The 22,056-nt window shown below is 39.7% G+C and overlaps 2 protein-coding genes across 3 annotated transcripts; both read right to left on the bottom strand.

The window, feature by feature from the left end:
- Positions 1 to 2,442: 2,442 nt before the first annotated feature.
- Positions 2,443 to 6,669, bottom strand: LOC116187759. The gene is made up of 6 exons (XM_031516687.1): positions 6,071 to 6,669; positions 5,861 to 6,031; positions 5,092 to 5,172; positions 4,326 to 4,387; positions 3,329 to 3,962; positions 2,443 to 2,791 (listed from the first exon to the last, which is right to left on the bottom strand). Exons 1-6 carry the CDS (start codon positions 6,497 to 6,499, stop codon positions 2,702 to 2,704), a joined length of 1,467 nt encoding a protein of 488 aa, XP_031372547.1. The 5' UTR covers positions 6,500 to 6,669; the 3' UTR covers positions 2,443 to 2,701.
- A 5,762-nt stretch (positions 6,670 to 12,431) lies between these two features.
- LOC116187807 lies at positions 12,432 to 15,629 on the bottom strand. 2 transcript variants are annotated; one of them, XM_031516747.1, is made up of 4 exons: positions 15,371 to 15,629; positions 13,478 to 14,120; positions 13,038 to 13,148; positions 12,432 to 12,878 (listed from the first exon to the last, which is right to left on the bottom strand). In XM_031516747.1, exons 2-3 carry the CDS (start codon positions 14,108 to 14,110, stop codon positions 13,083 to 13,085), a joined length of 699 nt encoding a protein of 232 aa, XP_031372607.1. In that variant the 5' UTR covers positions 14,111 to 14,120; positions 15,371 to 15,629; the 3' UTR covers positions 12,432 to 12,878; positions 13,038 to 13,082. The 2 variants fall into 2 exon arrangements, with proteins under 2 accessions (XP_031372607.1, XP_031372606.1); XM_031516746.1 differs by lacking the exon at positions 13,038 to 13,148 and having other exon boundaries at positions 15,371 to 15,614.
- Between the last annotated feature and the right edge of the window lie 6,427 nt (positions 15,630 to 22,056).

Genomic DNA, 22,056 nt, shown 5'->3' with positions numbered 1-22,056 from the left:
GTTCACTTTCACTTCTTCTTGTTTCTTAGAAAGGCATCAGTCAGGACCCTCTTGGACTGCAGGGAAGCCTTCAACAACTTCACAGCCTGCAGAAATTAAAAAAGGCTACGAGATCAAGATTTTAATCTATAATCAATAACAATACGAATTGACTTGTTAAATCTTCTGATGCTAATATAGGAATATTGTCAGACAGCAAACAGAACATCCAAGTGAGTAGGAAGAGATTACGATAATTATTGCACTATCCCATTCATGCTCGCAAGAAGCAACTGCTTCTTAATTCAGAAACGAGTAGGTTTAATATTTCACAGCTATCTTTGTCAGTCTGCAAGAAGGGGTCATTTGGTTCATGACGCAGAATAATCACATTTGGAAGGACAGGGAATTGGAAATGAATGACACCGATTTCATCTCAACAAATACCCTTTCCTGATACATCAATTTACGAACCAAAGAGGCCCCGAAATTGGAGCCATGAACTCCTCCCCACCCCGGCCAAAAAAAACTGCAAAAAAACATACCAAGAAACTTACCATAATATTTGCATTTACAGAGGAAGAGGGTCAGTTTCAGATGTAAAAAGGCATGGAAAAGAAAATTTTCCCATGCAGTAAAAGGTAGGAAGTAGAAACTAGAAGATTTTAAGCAAAAAAAGGAATACCTCGTTCACCCTAACATTGATCTCCCTCTCCTCAAGGATCCCAAGGTCCTGGATGTTGAACTTGGTTAGCAGAGAAATGGAAGATATCGTGGACATGGGTTTCGCAGTCAAGTCGTCCAAAACCATGCACGTAACAACATCTTTCACATAACTGGACACCTCCTGCACCGAAGGAGTAGCTCGTGCTTGAACTAGAGCGACAGCAGTTGCCATTATTTGATAAAGTTAAAGGCTCATTTGTTTTACAGAAAAAAACAGTAACGTCCTATAGCGAGGCCATTATCTTTTCGCAATCACAGATAACACTTACTTATTTTTTTCTTTTGCGATTATTAGTGATCACAAATAGCATAGTGCATACATAGAGCAGCCGAATGCTCTAATCACGAGAATCATCAAACATTTATTAAGCAAGAAATGAAACTTGTAAGAGAAAACGTGTCATAAAGGGACAGATCATACTTCCATCATTTCCATTAGGTTTACACAGTCTATTTCTGCTCATACGTTGTCACGTGCTCTTAATAACTGACCTCGAGCCAAACTCTTCTTTCGTGCCCGGGCGAGGGGGACTAACACTAAACGTTTTTTTGGCTGCTTTTGATATTAGGTCGGCGTAATGTAATCCCACATAGGCATGCGACTCTGATAGCATATTAAATTTTCATTGTGCTTACATGGGCTTGAGCCCATTTCCACTTAAAAGCTCAAGCTGATAAATGTTGATACCCAACCCTTATATAAACTCATGATCTTGCCTTCATTTTTTCCATCTGGAATTATAATTCCCAACAACCATCATTGGGAATGCCTTTAAGATTTCTTGTTTACGAAAATGCTTCATCTTGTTAAACGGGCTATTGAAAATTGTAACAGAGGATTGAATACAATGATATTTGATTGACCGCACAGAATTAGATGCATATGATTGAAAACTTGCCTGAGAACCGGGCCATAATAAGACCTTCGGGCAGACCCGGTTCGCTCCGGGGTGCTTCACTGACGAGAAGGCCAAGCAGCTCAGGAAGATGACCTTGGGAACTGCATCGTTCCAAGACGCCATGTACCACTCTGCCATCGCGTCGCGCCTCTCCTCTGACTTCAGGGCGGCCCAGCTGGACCTATGAACTCGGGCCATCGGAATTGAATTTATATGTCTATATACTTCGTTGTATATTGTAAGATCATGATTTCGTATTTTTCCTGGCGGAGAGTAGAAGCTTTGCCACGATTCTGGAGCTGCCCCCAGTTGCGGACCGGCTCAATGACAATTAAATAAATAGCTCAAATGAAGAGGCAAATTTTCCATACCAGGCAGCGCCGTTCCATAGAGGGAAAGCCTGTTACGAATAAGTGGAGATGAAAGATCTCCAGAGAATCTTATCTCATTCCATTCCATGACTCGACCAGTAACTCATGGCGAAAACTAAAAAACAATGGTTCCCCAGTAGAACATTATTTTGTCCAAGTTGTTGCGGCACCGGAAAAAAGAAGCGGTTTTTCCCTCAGCTTGCTTATGGTGCAGGTCCCACTTGTAAATCGTATTTGGCCGAAGATTCAGAAGTTCATTAGCTCATCTTGAATCGGGTGAATCAGGAACGACAAGACGAATTCGAGTTCAGGGACTATCAAACGATAGGCCCGAACAGAGCTCTTTCCATATTGGCCTCTGATCTTAGGTCATTTTATTCATTGCCCCTTACCCCTTGAGTTATCACAATCTTTGATAACTCAATTCGACTTTATAAATTGCCAGAATAATATTACGAAGTAACTGCTTGGAAACAAAAGTCTCCCGCACTTTATCCAATCATCATCATAATATATCATAATATATACTACAAACTTCAGATTCGATCATATATATTACATATCGAGAAATTCATCTGCACACAGAACCAGTTCAGAGAAGTACAGGAAAGAAAATTCATCCCGGATATTATACCAGTGTTTAAGAAAGGGCACTTGCTCCACACTCTTAATATTTTCATTTGAAAAAAGAAAACAACCCCAAGTCATTGCTAAAATGATGCCATCTCAGTTCACTTTCACTTCTCCCACGTTTCCAAGAAATGCATCAGTGAGAACCCTCTTGGACTGCAGGGAAGCCTTCAACAACTTCACAGCCTGCAAACAACCGAAAAGGCTACATTGTCACAATTCTAATGCGTAATTGATAGCAACTGAACCAACTTGTTAGAATCCTAATTCCTAAGCATAGAAGCTAAGGAGCACTTTGTCAGACAGCAAACAGAACATCCAAGTGATTGGAAGAAACAATTGATCCTCATATCAGCAACAAGTTGGTTCACTCTTCCACGGCTATCTTGTGAGTCTACAACAAGGGTTCATTTGGTTCGTGATGCGAATAAGAATTGGAAGGTAAGAGAATTGGAAATGAATGACCATTTTCATATCAATAAATGCCCAGGCATGGATTGATCATTCTAATACCGTTTCCTGATACGTCATTTTACCAACCACACAAGCCAGAAAATTGGAGCCATAAGTTCCTTTCCAAATCTGCTAAAACCATACCAAGAAACTTACCATAACAGTTGCATTTATGGAGTAAGAGGTCGATTTCAGATGTAAAGAGGAATACAAAGAATATCCCCCGTGCAGTAAAAGGTAGAACTTGAGCTTTATAAAAAAACAGAATACCTCAGCAACGCTAACATTGATCTCCCTCTCCTCGAGGACCCCGAGATCCTTGATGTTGAACTCAGTTAGTAGAGTAATGCAAGATATCGGAGACATGGGTTTGACCGTCAAGTCGTCCAACACCATGTACGTGACAACATCTTTCACATAACCAGACCCCTCCTCCACTGGAGGAGTAGTTTGTGCTTGAACTATTCTGACAGCAATAATCATGGAGTTTCTACATTGAGGGCAGCTGGTACCCGGAATTTCTGCTACATAGTCATAGCGTGAACCGCAACAAGTGTAAGAACACCTGTAGAATTTCTCGGTAGTTGTTGAAGTTGAGGCCGTGACCGGAGGCAGTGAGAGAAGATTCTGTGAGCCGTAGCCAGGTGCTTTGGGCTCCAAGAGTTTTCCTTTCAAGCCAGACTTCATGTATGTATCATTAAGGTTCTCAATACTCGAGTAGAGGTTCCCGATGGAGCCCACCATATCCTTCCCATTTATGAGTTGTGTGATTGTCCCGACGGGCAAAGCAAGAATGTAGAACATGAAGTCCACAAATTCTTTCCCTGCCTCGGCAAAGAGAAGTCTGTTGTTCTCCCGGTCAATCAGAAGCTTCAGCTTCACGCCCCCAACATTCGATCCCATTGTTTAGTCACTAAAATTACTGCATAACCGAATCCATACTCATCACAAATCCCAAATACAAAAATTAAATTTCAAAGTCAAGAATTCAAATGAAAATAAACGATCCAAGCACTTGGAAGGACAGTAGATCGAACTTGATCACCTCACAGGGACAGAACAAAGGAGCCTCCGCCTTGATCACACCAAGATGTTATCGGCGTACGACGAAAGAAAGAGGGCGAGAATGAGGAGAGCAAGAGAGAGGAGAGGTGCTGGAGTTGCATAGAGAAGGGGTTTTCTTTATATAATTGAATTGCAAAACTTGCTGGAGAAGCTTGGAAGAAAAAGGGGGTTCCTTTTCCTAAAGATAAACAGTAATATTAACCTGCCCGAGAAGGTAATGGTTGGACTGTAGCATATGATTGAAAACTTCCCTGAGAAGTTGGACTGGAGCAAACAGCGGACAGTCACTGTAGGGATGGCAAAAATGGACAGCCAACTTTTTTTAGGTGAAATCACAGTCCACGGCCGCTCTCTTTCTAGTTCCTAGCTCTTCACGATCCATGGTTATTTTGGCACAGACTCAGCACGGCAAACAAGCCCCAAATGGTACAAGCCGATTATGGAAAACAACCAACACAGCTGCCCATCATGGCCTCTGGAATCAGGTTCAGTTAAAACTACTGGAAATGCAGTTCACAGTCGGGACTTTTGCTGCCCAGCTTTACCAACAATTAACACAAAACGAAACCGGCCTTGAACTATGGTTTAGGTGCAGAACCAAACCATTTACTTGCTACATCCTCAAACTAACTACTCCTAGCTTCTCTTTTACAGAAGAAGCATCTCAGGTGAATTTCTTCTCCTTCTTCGAGAGAAACAGATCACAAGGCACGATCTTATGACAAAGCCATGACTAACACAAAAACGTTTACCCTCCATAGAGACTACTAACAAAGTTAAACATAGGCAGACGACGGAAATTCATCAGACAGAACATCGAACAAAAGTTCAATATATTTACTTGAGAGTAATGTAATTTATAGTCTTGGCAGTGCTTAAGAACGAGCGCTTGCTCCCCGCTCCTAATATTTTCCGTTGAAAAACAAACAACCCCAAGCCATTGCTAAAATGATGCCATCTCAGTTCACTTTCACTTCTCCCTTGTTTCCTAGAAAGGCATCAGTCAGAACCCTCTTGGACAGCAGGGAAGCCTTCAACAACTTCACAGCCTGCAAACAATTGAAAAGCCCACATTGTCACAATCTAATGCAAATCTGATAATAACGCGAATCGACTTGTTGAAATCTCAATCACAGAAGCTAAGGAATGCTTTTCAGACAGCAAACAGAACATCCAAAGTGGCCCGAAAGAGACTCCGATGATTATAATGTATCAACTGATTGCACTATCCCGTTAATGCATGCCGTTGCAAGATCACTGCATCATGGACAGAGGAAACTAAAAGCAACCATTCCTTAATTCAGACACGAGTCTTAACTTAGAAACGACTGGCTTCAATCTTTCTCAGGTATCTTGTCAGTTTACAAGGGGCCATTCGATTCATGATGTGGAATAATCATAAATGGAAGGGAAACGAATTGGAAATAAATGACCAATTTCATCTCAAGCAGCAAATGCCAAGGCACAGAACAGAACATTCTAATATCGTTTCCTGATATAATTCTCCAAAAAATATATATATATCGTTTCCTGATACGTCATTTTACAAACCAAAACAGACCCAAAATTGAAGCCGTAAATTCTTCTCTTCAAAGCTGCAAAAACCATCACAAGAAACTTAAAAATAACATACGCATTTCTGGAGGAAGAGGGTCATTTTCAGATATAAAAAAGAATATAAACAAATTTTTGATGCAGTAAAAGGTAGAAACTTGAGCTTTTGAAAGAAAGCAATACCTCATTCACGCTAACATTGATCTCCCTCTCCTCAAGGACACCAAGGTCCTTGATGTTGAATCTGGTGAGCAGAGAAATGCAAGATATCGTAGACATGGGTTTCACAGTCAAGTCGTCCAACACCATGTACGTAACAACATCTTTCACATAACCGCCCTCAGTCGACCATTCCTGCACTGAAGGAGTAGCCTCTGCTTGAACTTAAGTGGCAGAACTTGTCATGGAATTGTTACACTTGGGACATCTGGTACCATGACTTTCTGTTACATACTCGCGGCAAGCGTTCCAACTCGTACAAGAACACCTGTAGTACTTCTTGGTAGTTGAAGTTGAGGACGTGACCGCAGGCAATGAAAGAAGATTCTGTGAGCCGTAGCCAGGTGCTTTGGGCTCCGAGAGATTTCCTTTCAAGCCAGACTTCATGTACGTATCGTTAAGGTTCTCGATGCTTGAGTAAAGGCTCCCAATGGAGCCCACCATATCCTTCTCATTGATGAGTTGCGTGATTGTCCCAAGGGGCAAAGCAAGAATGTGGAAGACGAAGTCCATGAATTCCTTCCCTGCCTCGGCAAAGAGCACTCGGTTGTTTTCCGGGTCAATTAGAAGCTTCAGGTTCACACAGCAATCGGTCGTTCCCATTGTTCTATCACTGCAATAGGGAAAGGAATCAGTAGCAACTATTCATATCAAAAGAAACCACGTTCTTAATCCACAAACCATTTTCCATTCCAATAGTTAAAACTTCAAAGCACGACACAGCCCTCCATATGCAGCTAAAAATGAAAGAGAGATGCCCGGAGTTGATCCGAAGACATTCAGCAAGGCCATTGTCATCCCCTTGTCTCGATCAGATATTCATATGACTCGGATAAAGCTAAAGGGTCATTCTTCACAAAAACAATTTATCTTTGCCACATGCATGTAGCATCCAAATGCTCCAATCATGAGGATCATCAAACATTTTAAACAAAAGTTGAAAAAATATATCATAAAGGGACAGATCATACTTCCATCATCATCACGAGACGAGTACACGTTCAAGACTCTTCCTTTTTCGCAAATGCTTAAACTTCTTATGCAAAATGGGCTACTGACAGCAGTACCAGAGGATCGAAAACAGCGATATTATCAACCGCATGGACTAAGTTTGATTTGATGATTGAAGACTTACCCAAGAAGGTAAAGGCTGGAGCTTTCAGTCTCAAAGTCTCGACCTTTCGCTTTCTAAAGGCTGACAGCTGACAGTCACCGGTCGGATGGCAAAAATGGGGCAGAGAAGCATTGCTTTAAAAAGGACTGAAATGACTGTCCTGCCCTTGCGTGGGCCGAGCTCAGGCCGGGCAGTCCATTTCCGGAAATGACAGTTTTATTAAGGAAAGTTTACGGCTTTCGGTTCCAGTCATCATCGACAAGCAAAGTTAATGAGGGAGTTCAGTACGGTGATACAAAGATTTAGGAATGGGGACCAAGTATCACGTTACCAATACAGGTTCTAATCTAATTTCATTAGGGCAATAATATCTCCTTTCCGGAGTGGGGTGATTAACTATTGTTGTAAATGAAAAATTCGCTGCCCCACTTTGTTCCTGGCCCAGAATAGAACGTTGCCTTTTCAGCTATGCGATGATATCCGAACTGCCTGTACCGGTTATGGATCAGCTCGGTGGCAAGTAAGTAAATAGATCATAATGGAGAAACAAAGATATAGTATGATTGATGAAAAACTACAATATTGGCATCGAGACTCCTCCATGAACTGTATTGCGCCCATAATCACAATTTCATAACTCAATTCAACTTTAATAAACTGTCAAATAAGTATATTATGAAGTGACTGCTCGAGAATTAGTGTCTTTTGCTCGATATAAAAGATTGAGTGGAATCGGTGAGGTTCACTATAAGGCCTGCCCGAGCAGTGTTCTTGCCTCTATATCATTATCTTGGGTAGTTTCACCCAAATGTAAAGAATAAATAAATAAATAAATAAGAGATAGAGAACCTTCCCATAAACATGCCAAGGAAGTATAAAGTTCAGCAATCGCCTAACCACCTCCAACTTGCTTCATCTTTTCCCCTGAGGAATACATCAGTTAGAGCCATCTTGGACTGGAGAGAAGCCTTCAACAGTTTCAGGCCCTGATGAACAAGGTACCAAACACGGGATTCATCCCATTAGCGAATCCATATTTGAATCCCGACTGAAAAAGCAACGGTCTATAGATCTAAAAGAGCATGATGAAAGCAAACATAGAATTGTCCGACTAGGAGCAGGCTCCCCGCAATAAATTCCGGTCTATTGGACGAGTTTAGCTTGCATCTCAAGAAAGTCAATCTCATATACTCGGAGCAAAACTAACGCTAGGCAGACATTTTACGAATGGATTAATAACCAAAAAAATGCACAAACTTTTCACATTTTAACAATTTTAGCACGAACTTTTTTTCTTAACTTAAAAATACACAAACTTTTGATTTGATAACAATTCTAGCACGGCGTTAAATTTTCCGTTAATTTAGACGGAATTGAGGTGACGACCCCAATTGGGGGATGGTGCCGGCGACTCCAATCAGGGGGTGGTGTCCAGAATTGAGGCCTCCACCCCCGGAATTGGGAGAACTCTCAAACTGGGGATTCTCCCGATTCTTGCGGGTGGAGCCATCACCCCTCCGATTGGGGTCGCCCGAGCCCTCTCCCCGATTGGAGTCGCCGGCGCCCTCTTTAGTCTCGATTCCGGCCAAATTACGAAAACTTTGATGCAGTGCTACAATTATTATCAAATCGAAAGTTTGTGCATTTTTAGGTTAAGGAAAAAAGTTCGTGCTAGAATTGTTAAAATGTCAAAAGTTTGTGATTTTTTTTGGTTATTAACTCTTTACGAATTGACAGAGAACAGATTTAAGTTTTGAACTCAACAAAACAGACATTATAGAAGATATAGAAGTTGAATGGAGCAAAGTTTGTTCAGATTTGATTACCTCATCCATGCCTGTATTGATGACCTTCTCATCGAGAAGCTCAGTGTTGCGGATACCAACCTTACTGAAGAGCGTGATGATGGAGCTGGTTGAGAGGGGCTTCACCTCAATATCATCCATCACCATATATTTGATGACGCCACTTACATACCCATCCCAGGCAACACGAGCATCACTGTTGTAAGAGCATGGCCCACGATGGACCCGCACTGAGGACAATAAGCGCTGTTACTCTCAGATACGTAGCTGGAGCAATTTGTGTGCTTTTGGACATGGCACTTGTAGTAAGTTTTGGCTGCTGAATATGATGCATCAGGCGACAAGAGGGAGAGCTTCGTGCGACAGTATGGTGCCTTGGCCTCCAAGATCTGGGCTTTCTGAATGGGTTGGATGTAAGTTTCGCTCAAATTTCGTATGCCTTCGTAAAAATTTCCCACGCAACCCAATATATATCTGTCTTCTGGAAGTTCCTAACGAGAGTTCCGATGGGAAAGGAGAGAATGTGACAGAGGAAGTCGACAAAATCCTTCCCAGCTTCAGCAAACACCACTGCATTGTTTCTCCTGTTGATGAAGAGCTTCAAATTGAATTCCTGATTGCTTGTCTCCGCGTTTATGTCTGATCTATCAAAAGAATTTGACACGGGTAAAATAATAAATTTGATAAAAAGGTAGTAAAAAATTTGCATCCTTAAAGAAAAACCACCAACCCGTGCCCTCAAATACAAAGACACGCATTTGCATCTAGAGCAGCAATTCATCATAAAGTGGTGTGAAGATTATAGATCTAATCACAGAAATTCCCCTATCCAATTAATCTATTATATTTTCTAAGAACGAAGGTTCTCCTCGTACTCATAATAAAAGTTCCGGAATCCAGTTGGTGCTCATTCACGATTCGACCATGCTATTCCATCCCACATAGCTAGATCAAATATGTCTATATGAAGAAAATATTTCTGACTAGGTAAGGAATTGCGTAAAGAGAATGTAAAACACTACTAGAACCGAGTGCCTCAGGGCCCAGAGGACGACAATGAACAGATATCCGGATGAACTGTGCATTTCCTTGCCTCAATTGATCAGTTCTGAAAGTTAAAATCGAAACTGCGATTTCTCTGAATAACTAATGCAATGCATAGTGTACGAGATCAATCTTCGAGTAGTAGTGAGAGAATCAATCATAAAATAAACTTACATCCAACTCCATGCATTTTAAAATGAAACGAAATCACCAAGAAATCAAATCTAATGGAAAGATACGCAGAAACGTTCGGCGATGCCATTGTCACCCCTTTTGCTCGATCAGATATTTACAGCAATCGGAGAAAGCTAAAGGCCCATTCCTCGTTGTTCAATTTGTTCTACAGAAAGACAGCACAACCTCCGACAAAAAGATAATTGTGAACACAAATAACACTGTAGATACAGATAGCGTCTGAATGCTCTAATCATGAGAATCATCAAACATGTGTTAACTTTGATCATACTTCCATCATCATCAAACAATACGCACAAGAGATTCTTTGTTTACGCAAATGCTTCGACTTCTTATGCAAAATGGCCTGCTGATAGTTGTAAAAGAAGATCGAATACAGTGACATGGGTGTATTTGTTTTCGCAACAAAGTTTAACTCAACTCAACTCAACTCCACTTATCTTCAATTCAACGTCACAATCATTACTTTTTTAATTTTTAAAATATTTTTAACCATTCAATTCAATTTTTAATATTAAATTCTCTGAACTATTCATTACTTTTTCACAATTCAACAACACAATCATTACTTAATCATTACTTTTTCTCAATTATTTATTACTTTTTCACACTTTTTTTCATAATTCAACAATACAATCATTACAAACCAATTAAAACCAAAACTCAACTTAACTCAACTCTCAATCTAAACACACTATAATCCATCGCTCAGAGTGAGCTCGATATGATTAAGACTTACCCGAGAAAGCAAAGGTTGGAGCTTTCAGTCTCAAGTGACCAAGTCTCGACCTTTGACCTTCTCTGTAAATGCAGACTGCTGAGCTGACAGTCGCTCGAGGACTGGGAGGAGAGGCCAAAATTGTGGAGGAAGAGGACGACAAGGCATTGCTTTAAAGGAAGTGAAATGACTGTCCTGCCCTTTTAGGACCGACCTCAGACTTGATGCCCCGAAGAGAACTTCTTAGGGGAAAGGTCAGGGACCTTCGATTTCAGTAGCTGTGGTGGGCACGTGGTCGAGAAAGGAGTTCAATATAGTGATACATAATAGTGTAGAAGAACACGACAAGCATTGCTTCAGAAGGACTGAAATGACTGTCTGCCCCTACGTGGCCCCGACCTAAGACTGGTCAATCCATCGATTGTAATTTAAAAAAAAAAATTCGAGAAAAATATATTAAAGTAGTACAATCAAATCTGAAATCTCCCTATTAGCAATGGAAGCATGCACGTTATGCTAAACGAGTTTGGATATTCCTTTAGGCCATCAACGAGCCTGTCCGAAAAGGTAAATTTTATAAGAAAATGTAGAAATTTTCTATTTAACTTAGTAGTCACGGTGGATACGTAGGTCAAAAAAATGACTTCAGTCCAGTGACAAAGAAACTCGAGAAAGTATCCTTGCGAAATTACGGGGCTCTTCATATTTTATTTTGGCAACATCAGTTTTTCTTGATGCACGACCTCTTAACTTAACATATGAAGGATTGTGTCTGCAGTAGTTCTCTTCGGGGCATTAAGTCCCTTTTTTTTTTTTTTTTGGTGCAGGAGGGGCATTAAGTCCCCCGAATTACCAAAATTTCTGGAATGCCAAATGAAGACCTTGAAAATGTTTGATCTTTTAATGGAAACTTGAACCACTTGGCTCCCGACCCAAAGGAGAACGTGGTCTTTTCGGCTTTGCAACGATATCCAAACTCCATGGACCAATTACGGTCGATCACTAGGTGGCAATGAGGTAAATAGCTCATAATCGACAGGGACATGTTCATCCGTTATTTAGTCTTTGCTGATGGTCTTTAATTGAGCCTCATACGATTGTAATGTTGATTGCTGGGTCAAACTTTTCTTTTATTGTGAAAGACTATGAGTTTTCAGATTATTGATTGAACTTAATGATTGTTCGTGTGTCTCCTCTTCCTGGTTATTATATCATTTTTCTTTATTTTAAAATAAAAAGGCTGGAGAATTCAGGATACTTGTTCTGCAAGTCAAAGCCAAATTACCAATCCACCATATCTTATAGCAAAAAAGCTAAAAAGTCAAAGAAGAAAAAAAGAAAAAGGAGCCTCTGGAATGGGCCGAGATGGTATTCGGTCCAGTTGCATAAACTCTCTTTTATATTCCTAGAATACTTGATAATAAATTAACTTTTTCAGCAGATTTCAATTTTTTGATTATGAACAAGGTCATGACGGCTTTCTAGTTCCTCGCCCTTTACGATCCATAGTTATTGTGGCACAGACCTGAGATAGCAAACAAGCATAAATAGTAGAAGCTGTTTTCGGGAACAACTAATGCACCTGCCCATTATGTCATGTCCTCCAGGATCAGGTCCAGCTAAAACTACCACAAATGTAATTCACGGGCGTGATAGGGATTTACCAGCTGACTAACTCTCTTCATTGTGCCATATGATTTACACAGACCGGCTTTGAACTATCCGAGGTCTAGAGGTGGCTTTTCTTTTACAGAAGCATCATCTCGGTTTAATTTCTTCACCATCTTCAGTCGAAACAGATCACAGGGCGTGATGATATTGTTACTCATAGGTAAATGATGGGAATTCATCAAACACAGCATCGAACAGAAGATCATTAGATTTACTTAAATAGTACTATTAATGTATTTAGTCTCATCGGTCTTTAAGAAAGAGCGCTTGCTCCCCGCTCCTATTATTTTTCATCTGAAAAGGAAAACAACCCCCAAGCAAGCCATTAGTGAAAATGACGCCATCTCAGTTCACTTTCACGTCTCCCTTGTTTCCAAGAAAGGCATCAGTGAGAACCCTCTTGGACTGCAGGGAAGCCTTCAACAACTTCATAGCCTGCAGAAATTCAGAAGGGCCACGAGATCAAAATTTTAATGCGTAATCAATAACAACACGAATTGACTTGTTAAAAACCTTTTGATGCTAACATAGGAATATTGTCAGATAGCTAACAGAACATCCAAGTGAATGGGAAGAGATTACGATAATTAATACCGTGTCCACTGACTGCACTATCCCATTCATGCTTGCAAGAGCAAACTAGAAGCAACTGCTTCTTAATTCAGAAACGAGTAGGTTCAATCTTTCGCAGCTATCTTTGTCAGTCTACAAAAAGGGGTCATTTGGTTCATGACGCAGAATAATCACATTTGGAAGGACAGGGAATTGGAAATGAATGACACCAATTTTCATCTCAACAAACACCCTGTCCTGATACATCAATTTACGAACCAAAGAGGCCCCGAAATTGGAGCCATGAAATTTTTTCCCCCCCTTAAAACTGCAAAAAAGCATACCAAGAAACTTACCATAATATTTGCATTTGCAGAGGAATAGGGTCATTTTCAGATGTAAAAAGGAATAGAAGAGAAAACTTTCCCATGCAGTAAAAGCTAGGAAATAGAAACTAGAAGCTTTTAAGCAAAAACGAATACCTCGTTCACCCTAACATTGATCTCCCTCTCCTCAAGGATCCCAAGGTCCTGGATGTTGAACTTGGTTAGCAGAGAAATGGAAGATATCGTGGACATGGGTTTCACAGTCAAGTCGTCCAAAACCATGTACGTAACATCATCTTTCACATAACCGGACACCTCCTGCACCGGAGGAGTAGCTCGTGCTTGCACTAGAGTGACAGCAGCTGCCATGGAGTTTCCACATTGAGGGCAGCTGGTACCCTTAATTTCTGCTGCATAATCATAGCATATACTGTAACGAGGGCAAGTACACCTGTAGAATTTCTTGGTAGTTCTTGAAGTTGAGGCCGTGACCGGAGGCAGTGAGAGAAGATTCTGTGAGCCGCAGCCAGGCGCTTCGGGCTCCAAGAGTTTTAACTTTAAGCGAGATCTCATGTATGTGTCATTAAGGTTCAAGATGCTCGAGTGGAGGTTCCCAATGGAGCCCACCATATCCTTTGCATTGATGAGTTGAGTGATCGTCCCGACTGGCAAAGCAAGAATATGGAAGATGAAGTCCACAAATTCCTTCCCTGCCTCGGCAAAGAGCACCCTGTTGTTCTTCTGGTCAATCAGAAGCTTCAGATTCATGCCCCCAACATTCGATCCCATTGTTTAGTCACTGGAATTAAGGCGAGGAATCAGCAGCAACCATTCATACCAAAAAGGGACCATATTCTAAAACGCCACACCATTTTCATTCCAACAGCCAGAAGCACGACAACGGGAAAAAATTATGGAGGTGAAATTAGAGACAAGCACAACACAGCACTTTCTATGAAGCTAACAAGGAAAGAGAGATGCATAGTGCTAACGCGGACGTTAAGCGAGGACATTGTCATCTCTTTGGCTCGATCACATATCCGTATGAACCTGATAAAGTTAAAGGCTCATTTGTTTTACAGAAAAAAACAGCACAACCTCCTATAGCGAGGCCATTATCTTTTCGAAAATTATATACCGTGAACAAGTGGAACTCGTGATATAAAAACAACGAGAAATATATATATCAGATCAAGAAGATCAATGAAGGGGGTGCTCTACCAACAAAAGTGTTGGCTGAGTACTAAGCAGTTCACCCCCGTAAGGAGGAGAACATAAGTTCGAATCTCGGAAAGCGCACTTGTTGGGAGGAAGAATAACTTTTAATGCTCGATCTTCCGACTGGATTAGTTAGACCCCATTGGGCTTTTGGATACCGGGATACACACCGAAAAAAAAAAGGGAGGGGGTGCTCTAGAAAATCAATGGAGGTGGGTATGGTTGAATATATTCCATTATGCGTGAATGTATATGTTAATATTAATATTGTCAGCATATCTACCTAAAAAAAAAATATTGTCAACATAAATCAATTAAATAGCTATCTCAGGATATACATATATACATATATATATATATTATTCGTTAACCAAAAAAAAAAAGAGAAGAAGAAAGTATCGGTATATATCATCCGGTAAGTAATAATCAAGAAACACGCATTGTGTACAAAATATATTTAACATCTATACAAATTGATCAGGGTACCATGTGCTATAATAACCTTAGCCTTCCGACATGATTCATTAAGATCAAAAAATGCCCTTCTGGACAGCACAGCTCGATATCGGCCAGTCGTATTAACACAATCATTGATACATGATTTCACATATATGGAGCAAATACCAATTAATATACGTACCCTAAATCCATGTTCTACCTAGTCAAATAAATTGCTAAACCTTAGATCCCCTAGTCCTAAAATCAAATTCTGCTAAACTAAAATTACTGCATAACCAAAGCCATACTCATCACAAATCCCAAATACAAAAATTAAATTGCAATGTCAAGAATTCAAATGAAAATAAAAACTTTTGGGGTCAAGGTCTGTACCGTCAAGTGCTCCTAAAGATTTACACGATCCTTTCACTTGGAAGGACAGTAGATCGGAGTTGATCACCTCACAGGGACAGAACAAAAGGAGCCCCCGCCTTGATCACACCAAGATGTTATCGGCACACGACAAAAGGAACATCTCGGGGAGTAGAGACAGTGAGTCAAGAGAGAAATGAGAGAGACTGAGAATGAGGAGAGCAAGAGAGAGAAGAGAGGTGCTGGAGTTGCATAGAGAAGGGGTTTTCTTTATATAATTGAATTGCAAAACTTGCTGGAGAAGCTTGGAAGAAAAGGGGCTTTCCTTTTCCTAAAGATAAACAGTAACATTAACCTGCCCGAGAAGGTAAAGGTTGGACTGTAGCATATGATTGAAAACTTCCCTGAGAAGTTGCGTGATTGTCCCGACGTGCAAAGCAAGAATGTGGAAGATGAAGTCCACGAATTTCTTCCCTGCCTCGGCAAAGAGCACTCGGTTGTTTTCCCGGTCAATTAGAAGTTTCAGGTTCACGCCGCCATCGGTCGTTCCCATTGTTCTATCACGGCAATAGGGAAAGGAATCAGTAGCAACTATTCATATCAAAAGAAACCGCATTCTTAATCCACAAACCATTTTCCATTCCAATAGTTAAAACTTCGAAGCATGACACAGCCCTCCATATGCAGCTAAAAATGAAAGAGAGATGCCCGGAGTTGATCCGAAGACATTCAGCAAGGCCATTGTCATCCCCTTGGCTTGATCAGATATTCATATGACTTGGATAAAGCTAAAGGGTCATTCTTCCACAGAAAAACAACACAACCACCAACAAAAAAAAAATCATCTTTTCGCAATCACAAATAACATAGTACATACATGTAGCATCCACATGCTCCAATCATGAGGATCATCAAACATTTTAAACAAAAGTTGAAAACGTATATCATAAAGGGACAGATCATACTTCCATCATCATCATCATCACGAGAAGAGTACACGTTCAAGACTCTTCCTTTTCGCAAATGCTTGAACTTCTTATGCAAAATGGGCTACTGAAAGCAGTACCAGAGGATCGAAAATAGCGATATTAATCAACCGCATGGACTAAGTTTGATTTGATGATTGAAGACTTACCCAAGAAGGTAAAGGTTGGAGCTTTCAGTCTCAAAGTCTCGACCTTTCGCTTTCTAAAGGCTGACAGCTGACAGTCACCGGTGGGATGGCAAAAATGGGGGAGACAAGCATTGCTTCAAAAAGGATTGAAATAACTGTCCTGCCCTGTCCAGGCCGCGCAGTCCATCGATGAACAAGCATTATTTTCTGATAGTCTTTTGGGCCGTCAGAGGGGCTGTGGGCCTGCCGGAAATGACAGTTTTATTAAGGAAAGTTTACGGCTTACAGTTCCAGTCATCATCGACAAGCAAAGTTAATAAAGGGAGTTCAGTACGGCGACACAAAGATTTAGGAATGGGGACCAAGTATCACGTTGCCAATACAGGTTCTATCTAATTTCATTAGGGCAATAATATCTACTTTCCGGAGTGGGATGATTAATTATTGTCGTAAATGAAAAATCCGCTGCCCCACTTCGTTCCTGGCCCAGAATAGAACGTTGCCTTTTCGGCTATGCGATGATATCCGAACTGCCCGTACCGGTTATGGATCGGCTCGGTGGCAAGTAAGTAAATAGATCATAATGGAGGAAAAAAGATATAGTAGGATTGATGAAAAACTACAATTTTGGCATCGAGACTCCTCCATGAACTGTATTAAGTCCATAATCACAATTTCATAACTCAAGTCAACTTTAATAAACTTTCAAATAAGTATATTATGAAGTGACTGTTCGAGAATAAGTGTCTTTTGCCCTTCATCCAATCATATATAAATATATTATAAACTTCAAGTTCGATGATAGATTATAAATCAAGAAATTGATCTGCCCGTAGCATATTAGTACAGAGAGGATAGAAGTACAGGAAAAGAAAATTCATCCCGAATATTATGTCGGATATCTGATCTTGTCAACCAGAACAACCTTACTGCAATCCCTCAACCTCGGCACCCCATTTTTTCTGCACCTTGATCTGCCACGCCGAGGGAGACATTGGTTAGAACCGTCTTGGACCGCAAGGAAGACTCCAACAGTTCCAACACCTGATCGGGTGTGTGGGGGAATACAATTTGTTCTTTGAAAGTTGATGACTGTGCAAACTTATTCGATCCGTGTGTTAGAGCAGACGTAATAATAATACGCAACATCATCGTCTGTGATCAACTTTAAGGGGATTATATGTAGAAAATTTCTCGAAATGAAGAATGGGGTTTTAACTGGGTTACAGCTTCATATCAGGAATCAAATTGAGTAAATACCATTTTGAATTCCAGAAATTTTTTTCTTCTTCTTTTTTTTTTTGTGCATCATGGTATCCGAAATCCTAAAAGGCTCAAATTAATCTAGTCATGAGGGTTAACCCACTAAGGATGAGACCGAAATACATCATATCAAGAAAGATACTTATACTAAATATATATAAGATCCCCACAAGTATCCCATTTGATTATTTGATTCTCCCTAATACTCCCCCGCAAGAGCAATAGTCTGAAACTCTCCCACATAGATTTTCTATAAGATTCGAACCCGAGACTTTGATAAGGGAAACCATAGTCCACCTCAAGAATGACCTCAAATTAGGTTTTTTTTAAAAAAAATAAAAAGATTTTGGGTTTGATTCTTGCAAATAAAGAAAATTTATAATCAGAAGAGCTTTACTGTTAACGGACCAATCCAAATTGAACTAAATTGATCAAAATTCATTCGACTTCCGGTTGCTAAAAAAAATTAAAAATAAAAGCCCTTTTGACTTTTGAGAGAACGATCTTTCCTATTCTTTTTTTGATAAAAACTTATTTCCTATTCTGGGATCTCGTCACTCGTCCGCCATTCTCTCTCGAGGAGGAGGACGAGGGGTGGCACCTCAGCAGTCAGCCCAGAGGTACGTAACTTAGGGTTTCTTCAACCTTACAATCTTCACGCTCTCTCTTGTTTCATCAGTTTCTCTATAGAGATTATCAATGTGCACTTAGAGGAAGCTTCGCGAGTGGTTATTCTCGTGTCGGTTAGAATCCGTTTCATGGTAAAATTGGAAAATAGGTCTGATCCGTCGCCACCCAAAAGCTGTTTTTAGGATTTTATGGTTTTTAGGGTGTTAGGTGAAATCAACTTCCTCACTTTTCGCTTTACCACTTCTGTGTTTCAGGGGAATTTTTTTTTTTTCCCCATTTACCAAATGCTTTTTGGGTTGCCAAAACATGTGAACATGGTAATATTACATTAATAAAATGTCTATTCAGAGATGATGGGGCATGTTTATATGAATTGAAAATACGACCTACGGGTATAGATGTTCAAATTTGCATCTTGGTGAAAAAAAGGGGAAATATATTAATATTGTGTAATTTTTCTTTTCTAAGTTTCAATTTGGCGGCCCGAAAAAATTTGCAATCCTTCTTCTGTTGGGGTTTGTAGTACGTTCTTGAGTTCATCACAGTGTGGAATGTGATTTCAAAAGGGTTATAGAAATCAGTCATTTTATTTCTTGGCAAAATCAGTTCGAAAAATGATAATAATGCTTAAGGCTGGTGAAGCATTTTCTATAGTTTTTTGAATGCTTGATAGTTTTTAAGTGTTTTCGACTTTTTGGACTTGTGGAAGGTTTCTACGTTTCTGGGGTTACAGAGCGTCCTGCATCTCGACAATCGTAAGACATATCAAGGTTTTGTGGGTTTGGAAGTCTCAACCAAGCATAAAGTATTCCTCATGTGTTAGATATCTAAAGACTGATATAATTTATTCTGACTATGATTCATTTTATTTCCATTCAAATGTAGCAAACGTGTTTTAAGAAAATGGAATATTTAACCAGTACTCTTAACTGATATCAACTTTATATAAACTAAACTCTCTAAAATCTGATTTAAACAGTCAAATCTTTTCCAAATTTCCAATAAAAGATATCATTTCCTATCAACAAAATGCATCGTCATTGCCCTTCTTCGTGAATCGATCAAGTTCAAGGCCATTGTTAACCAACCAAATAATGTATGCCTGTTATTTCTTAATCTATTAAAAACTCATCGCAGTAAATTTGCCCCTTCTGTGATTACAGGTAAATATGAGGATTAGCACTCCCACATTGAAACAGACCAAACAATGGCAGCGCGTGTGGGCAGTATATCATTCAGCCTCAAGCTTCACGTCGACATGGCCAACAACACAGTGCTCTTCGCTGAAGCTGACAAGGATTTTGTTGACTTCCTTTTCTATGTGCTCACTCTGCCTCTCGGAGCTGTCACCGGGATCATCGCAAAACCTGCCATGTTGGGTTGCTTAGGGAACCTCTACGAACGCCTCGAGAATCTTAGAAGTGATTATTTCGCATTACAGCCCGTGAAAAATGGTCTCATGAGAACCACGACAGGGTGTATATATAGCACTTCTGCCCGGATTATGCAGCTCTTGCCACCCAAAAAGACCAATGAAACTACGTACTACTGCTGTTCGGGCTAAAAGGACAGTAAATGTCATGGTTATGTGACTGACTGGATGTTAAATCAGTGTCCTTACCGCAACTCCACCATGACCTCCCCATTGAAAATGGTTAGACCTTTTAACTTGACATGGCCTGCCCACTATGTGAAAGAAGCAGTGGTGTATATGGTGACGGATGATCTCGCGGTCAAGCCACTCACTGTAAGTTCCATCACTGCAGTTCTCGGAAAAAACGATATCAAGGCAACCAGGCTTCTCAGGAGAAGGTTGTCAGTATTGGCAAGGAGGAGGTAATTAACACAGGCATGGTGGAAACCTAGCTAGACTCTTGTGATCAATATGGTCTGAAAGCATGCATCAGAATGGTTGTGTTTCAGAAAAAGAATTTCAAAATAAAAAAATAAAATGAAAATTTCAATTTTTCACTTTTTCTGTACCAATAAATAGTTAAATTGGATTTTGTAATTCCTTTCTTCAATAAATTTGACATGCATGGTCATGAGAATACCCTCAAAGCATGAGCTAATGAGCATAATATATATTTATTTAAAACTTTTGAGTGGATTATTATATGCATTTACTAGCTAGTCTTAAAGCCGTGCAGTTGCACGGATAAAAAAAAAAGAAAAAAAAAGTAAGGAACTCTCAGTCCGAAATTTACATAGTTACATATACAAAAACATCCCCTCGAGACAGAAGAGAAATGGAAAATGACCAGCTATTCTCAGAAGAAGTGAATAGCACTCATCTTCTCATAATATACTATAGTTAGCTAAAATTACAAAATACAATGCACCCCACAAGTACCTGCAGTCCCATGAGTGATTGCGATATAATGTGTTTGTTTAACTCATTATTCGGCCTTGATGGATAATCTGTTCAGTTGTGGAACTTGTCTGGCTAGCCTGGTTGGTGAGTATTCTCACATGTACCTAGGACCGAATATGAAAGATGAAAAACCGACAAAGTCCCACAATACTTAGATCTCCCTCTTGCCGACCACAAGCTTCAGCTTCAAACTCTCCGTGCCAGGCAAGGAGCCTAACTAGTGCTAGCTCCGGTTACAATGAACAGTGGCGTCGTAACTAAGCATAATACCCCTAGCTTTTATAGTTTACCTAAACAGCACTTGACCGTCTAGTTTTCTCTGAACACATTCCATTATAAGCATTTACTTGGTGGCAGCAATTTTCTTCTCATGCACTTTAATTTTGTCATTTTGCATTCTACATTAAAGCACGACTCAGCCACTATAATAATTAAGAATGCATATGTGAACTTATCAAAGAAAAAACAAATGCATGTGTGCGCAACTGTACAAGATTTTTTTTTTTTGAAAGAGAGATCCATGAACATAATATAATGAAATAAAAATTCATTAAAAAAAGAGCACGAGTAGTCCCACTATAAGTATCAGATTTAAAATTTCTTGATTACTAGGCGAGTGCGTGCACTACTCCGTTGTTCTCTTTCGATTAATTGTACAGTATCTTTAAATGCGCTCCTAATTGACAAACTTCACCTATAGTTCAAGAATTAAAAATCCACTAGAAGAATATCATGGTCAAGACAATTAACTCCCGAGCAAATATGAGGCTCAGCCAATAACTTAAAAATACCTCTTTTTTTAATAAATAAGTTAAGAATATCTAGGATCTCAGTAAAAAATGAAATATCATCATTGTATCAATTGAAGTATGATTTCTTCCATGACATGACCGAGTTATGCTCAATTAATTTAAAAGTAGCTTCTTTAAAAAAATCACGCGTCTATATGATTTAATATTAGTACATCGCCTCCAACATAAAGAAATTACTTAATTTTCATTTGCATGTTGATCCCCATTAAAGGTGGATTAATATTACTTACTAGGCAGTTAAGCCTTTTTTTTTCCTTTTTCACGTGTAGGAGATTGACATGTTAAGTAAAAGCTAATATTACTTACTAGTAATATTACAGATATTCCTTACTAGATATATGAACTCGAGGAAATCTTAATTGGTCCAATCTCACGATGGTGTAATAAGGAAAAACTAATTGGATTACTACAGTTAAGAATAATCATGACAATTATTCGAATGATTAATACACATTCTCTTTTTATTTGTTGCAATATGATCAATATTTTCTTGCGTCATGGTGATGAAGTGGGA

Source organism: Punica granatum, chromosome 8 (assembly GCF_007655135.1).
Source record: "Punica granatum isolate Tunisia-2019 chromosome 8, ASM765513v2, whole genome shotgun sequence".
Taxonomy (NCBI): Eukaryota; Viridiplantae; Streptophyta; class Magnoliopsida; order Myrtales; family Lythraceae; genus Punica; species Punica granatum.
Note: the sequence above shows the minus strand (reverse complement) of the source record. Positions and strands in the feature narration are given on the sequence as shown.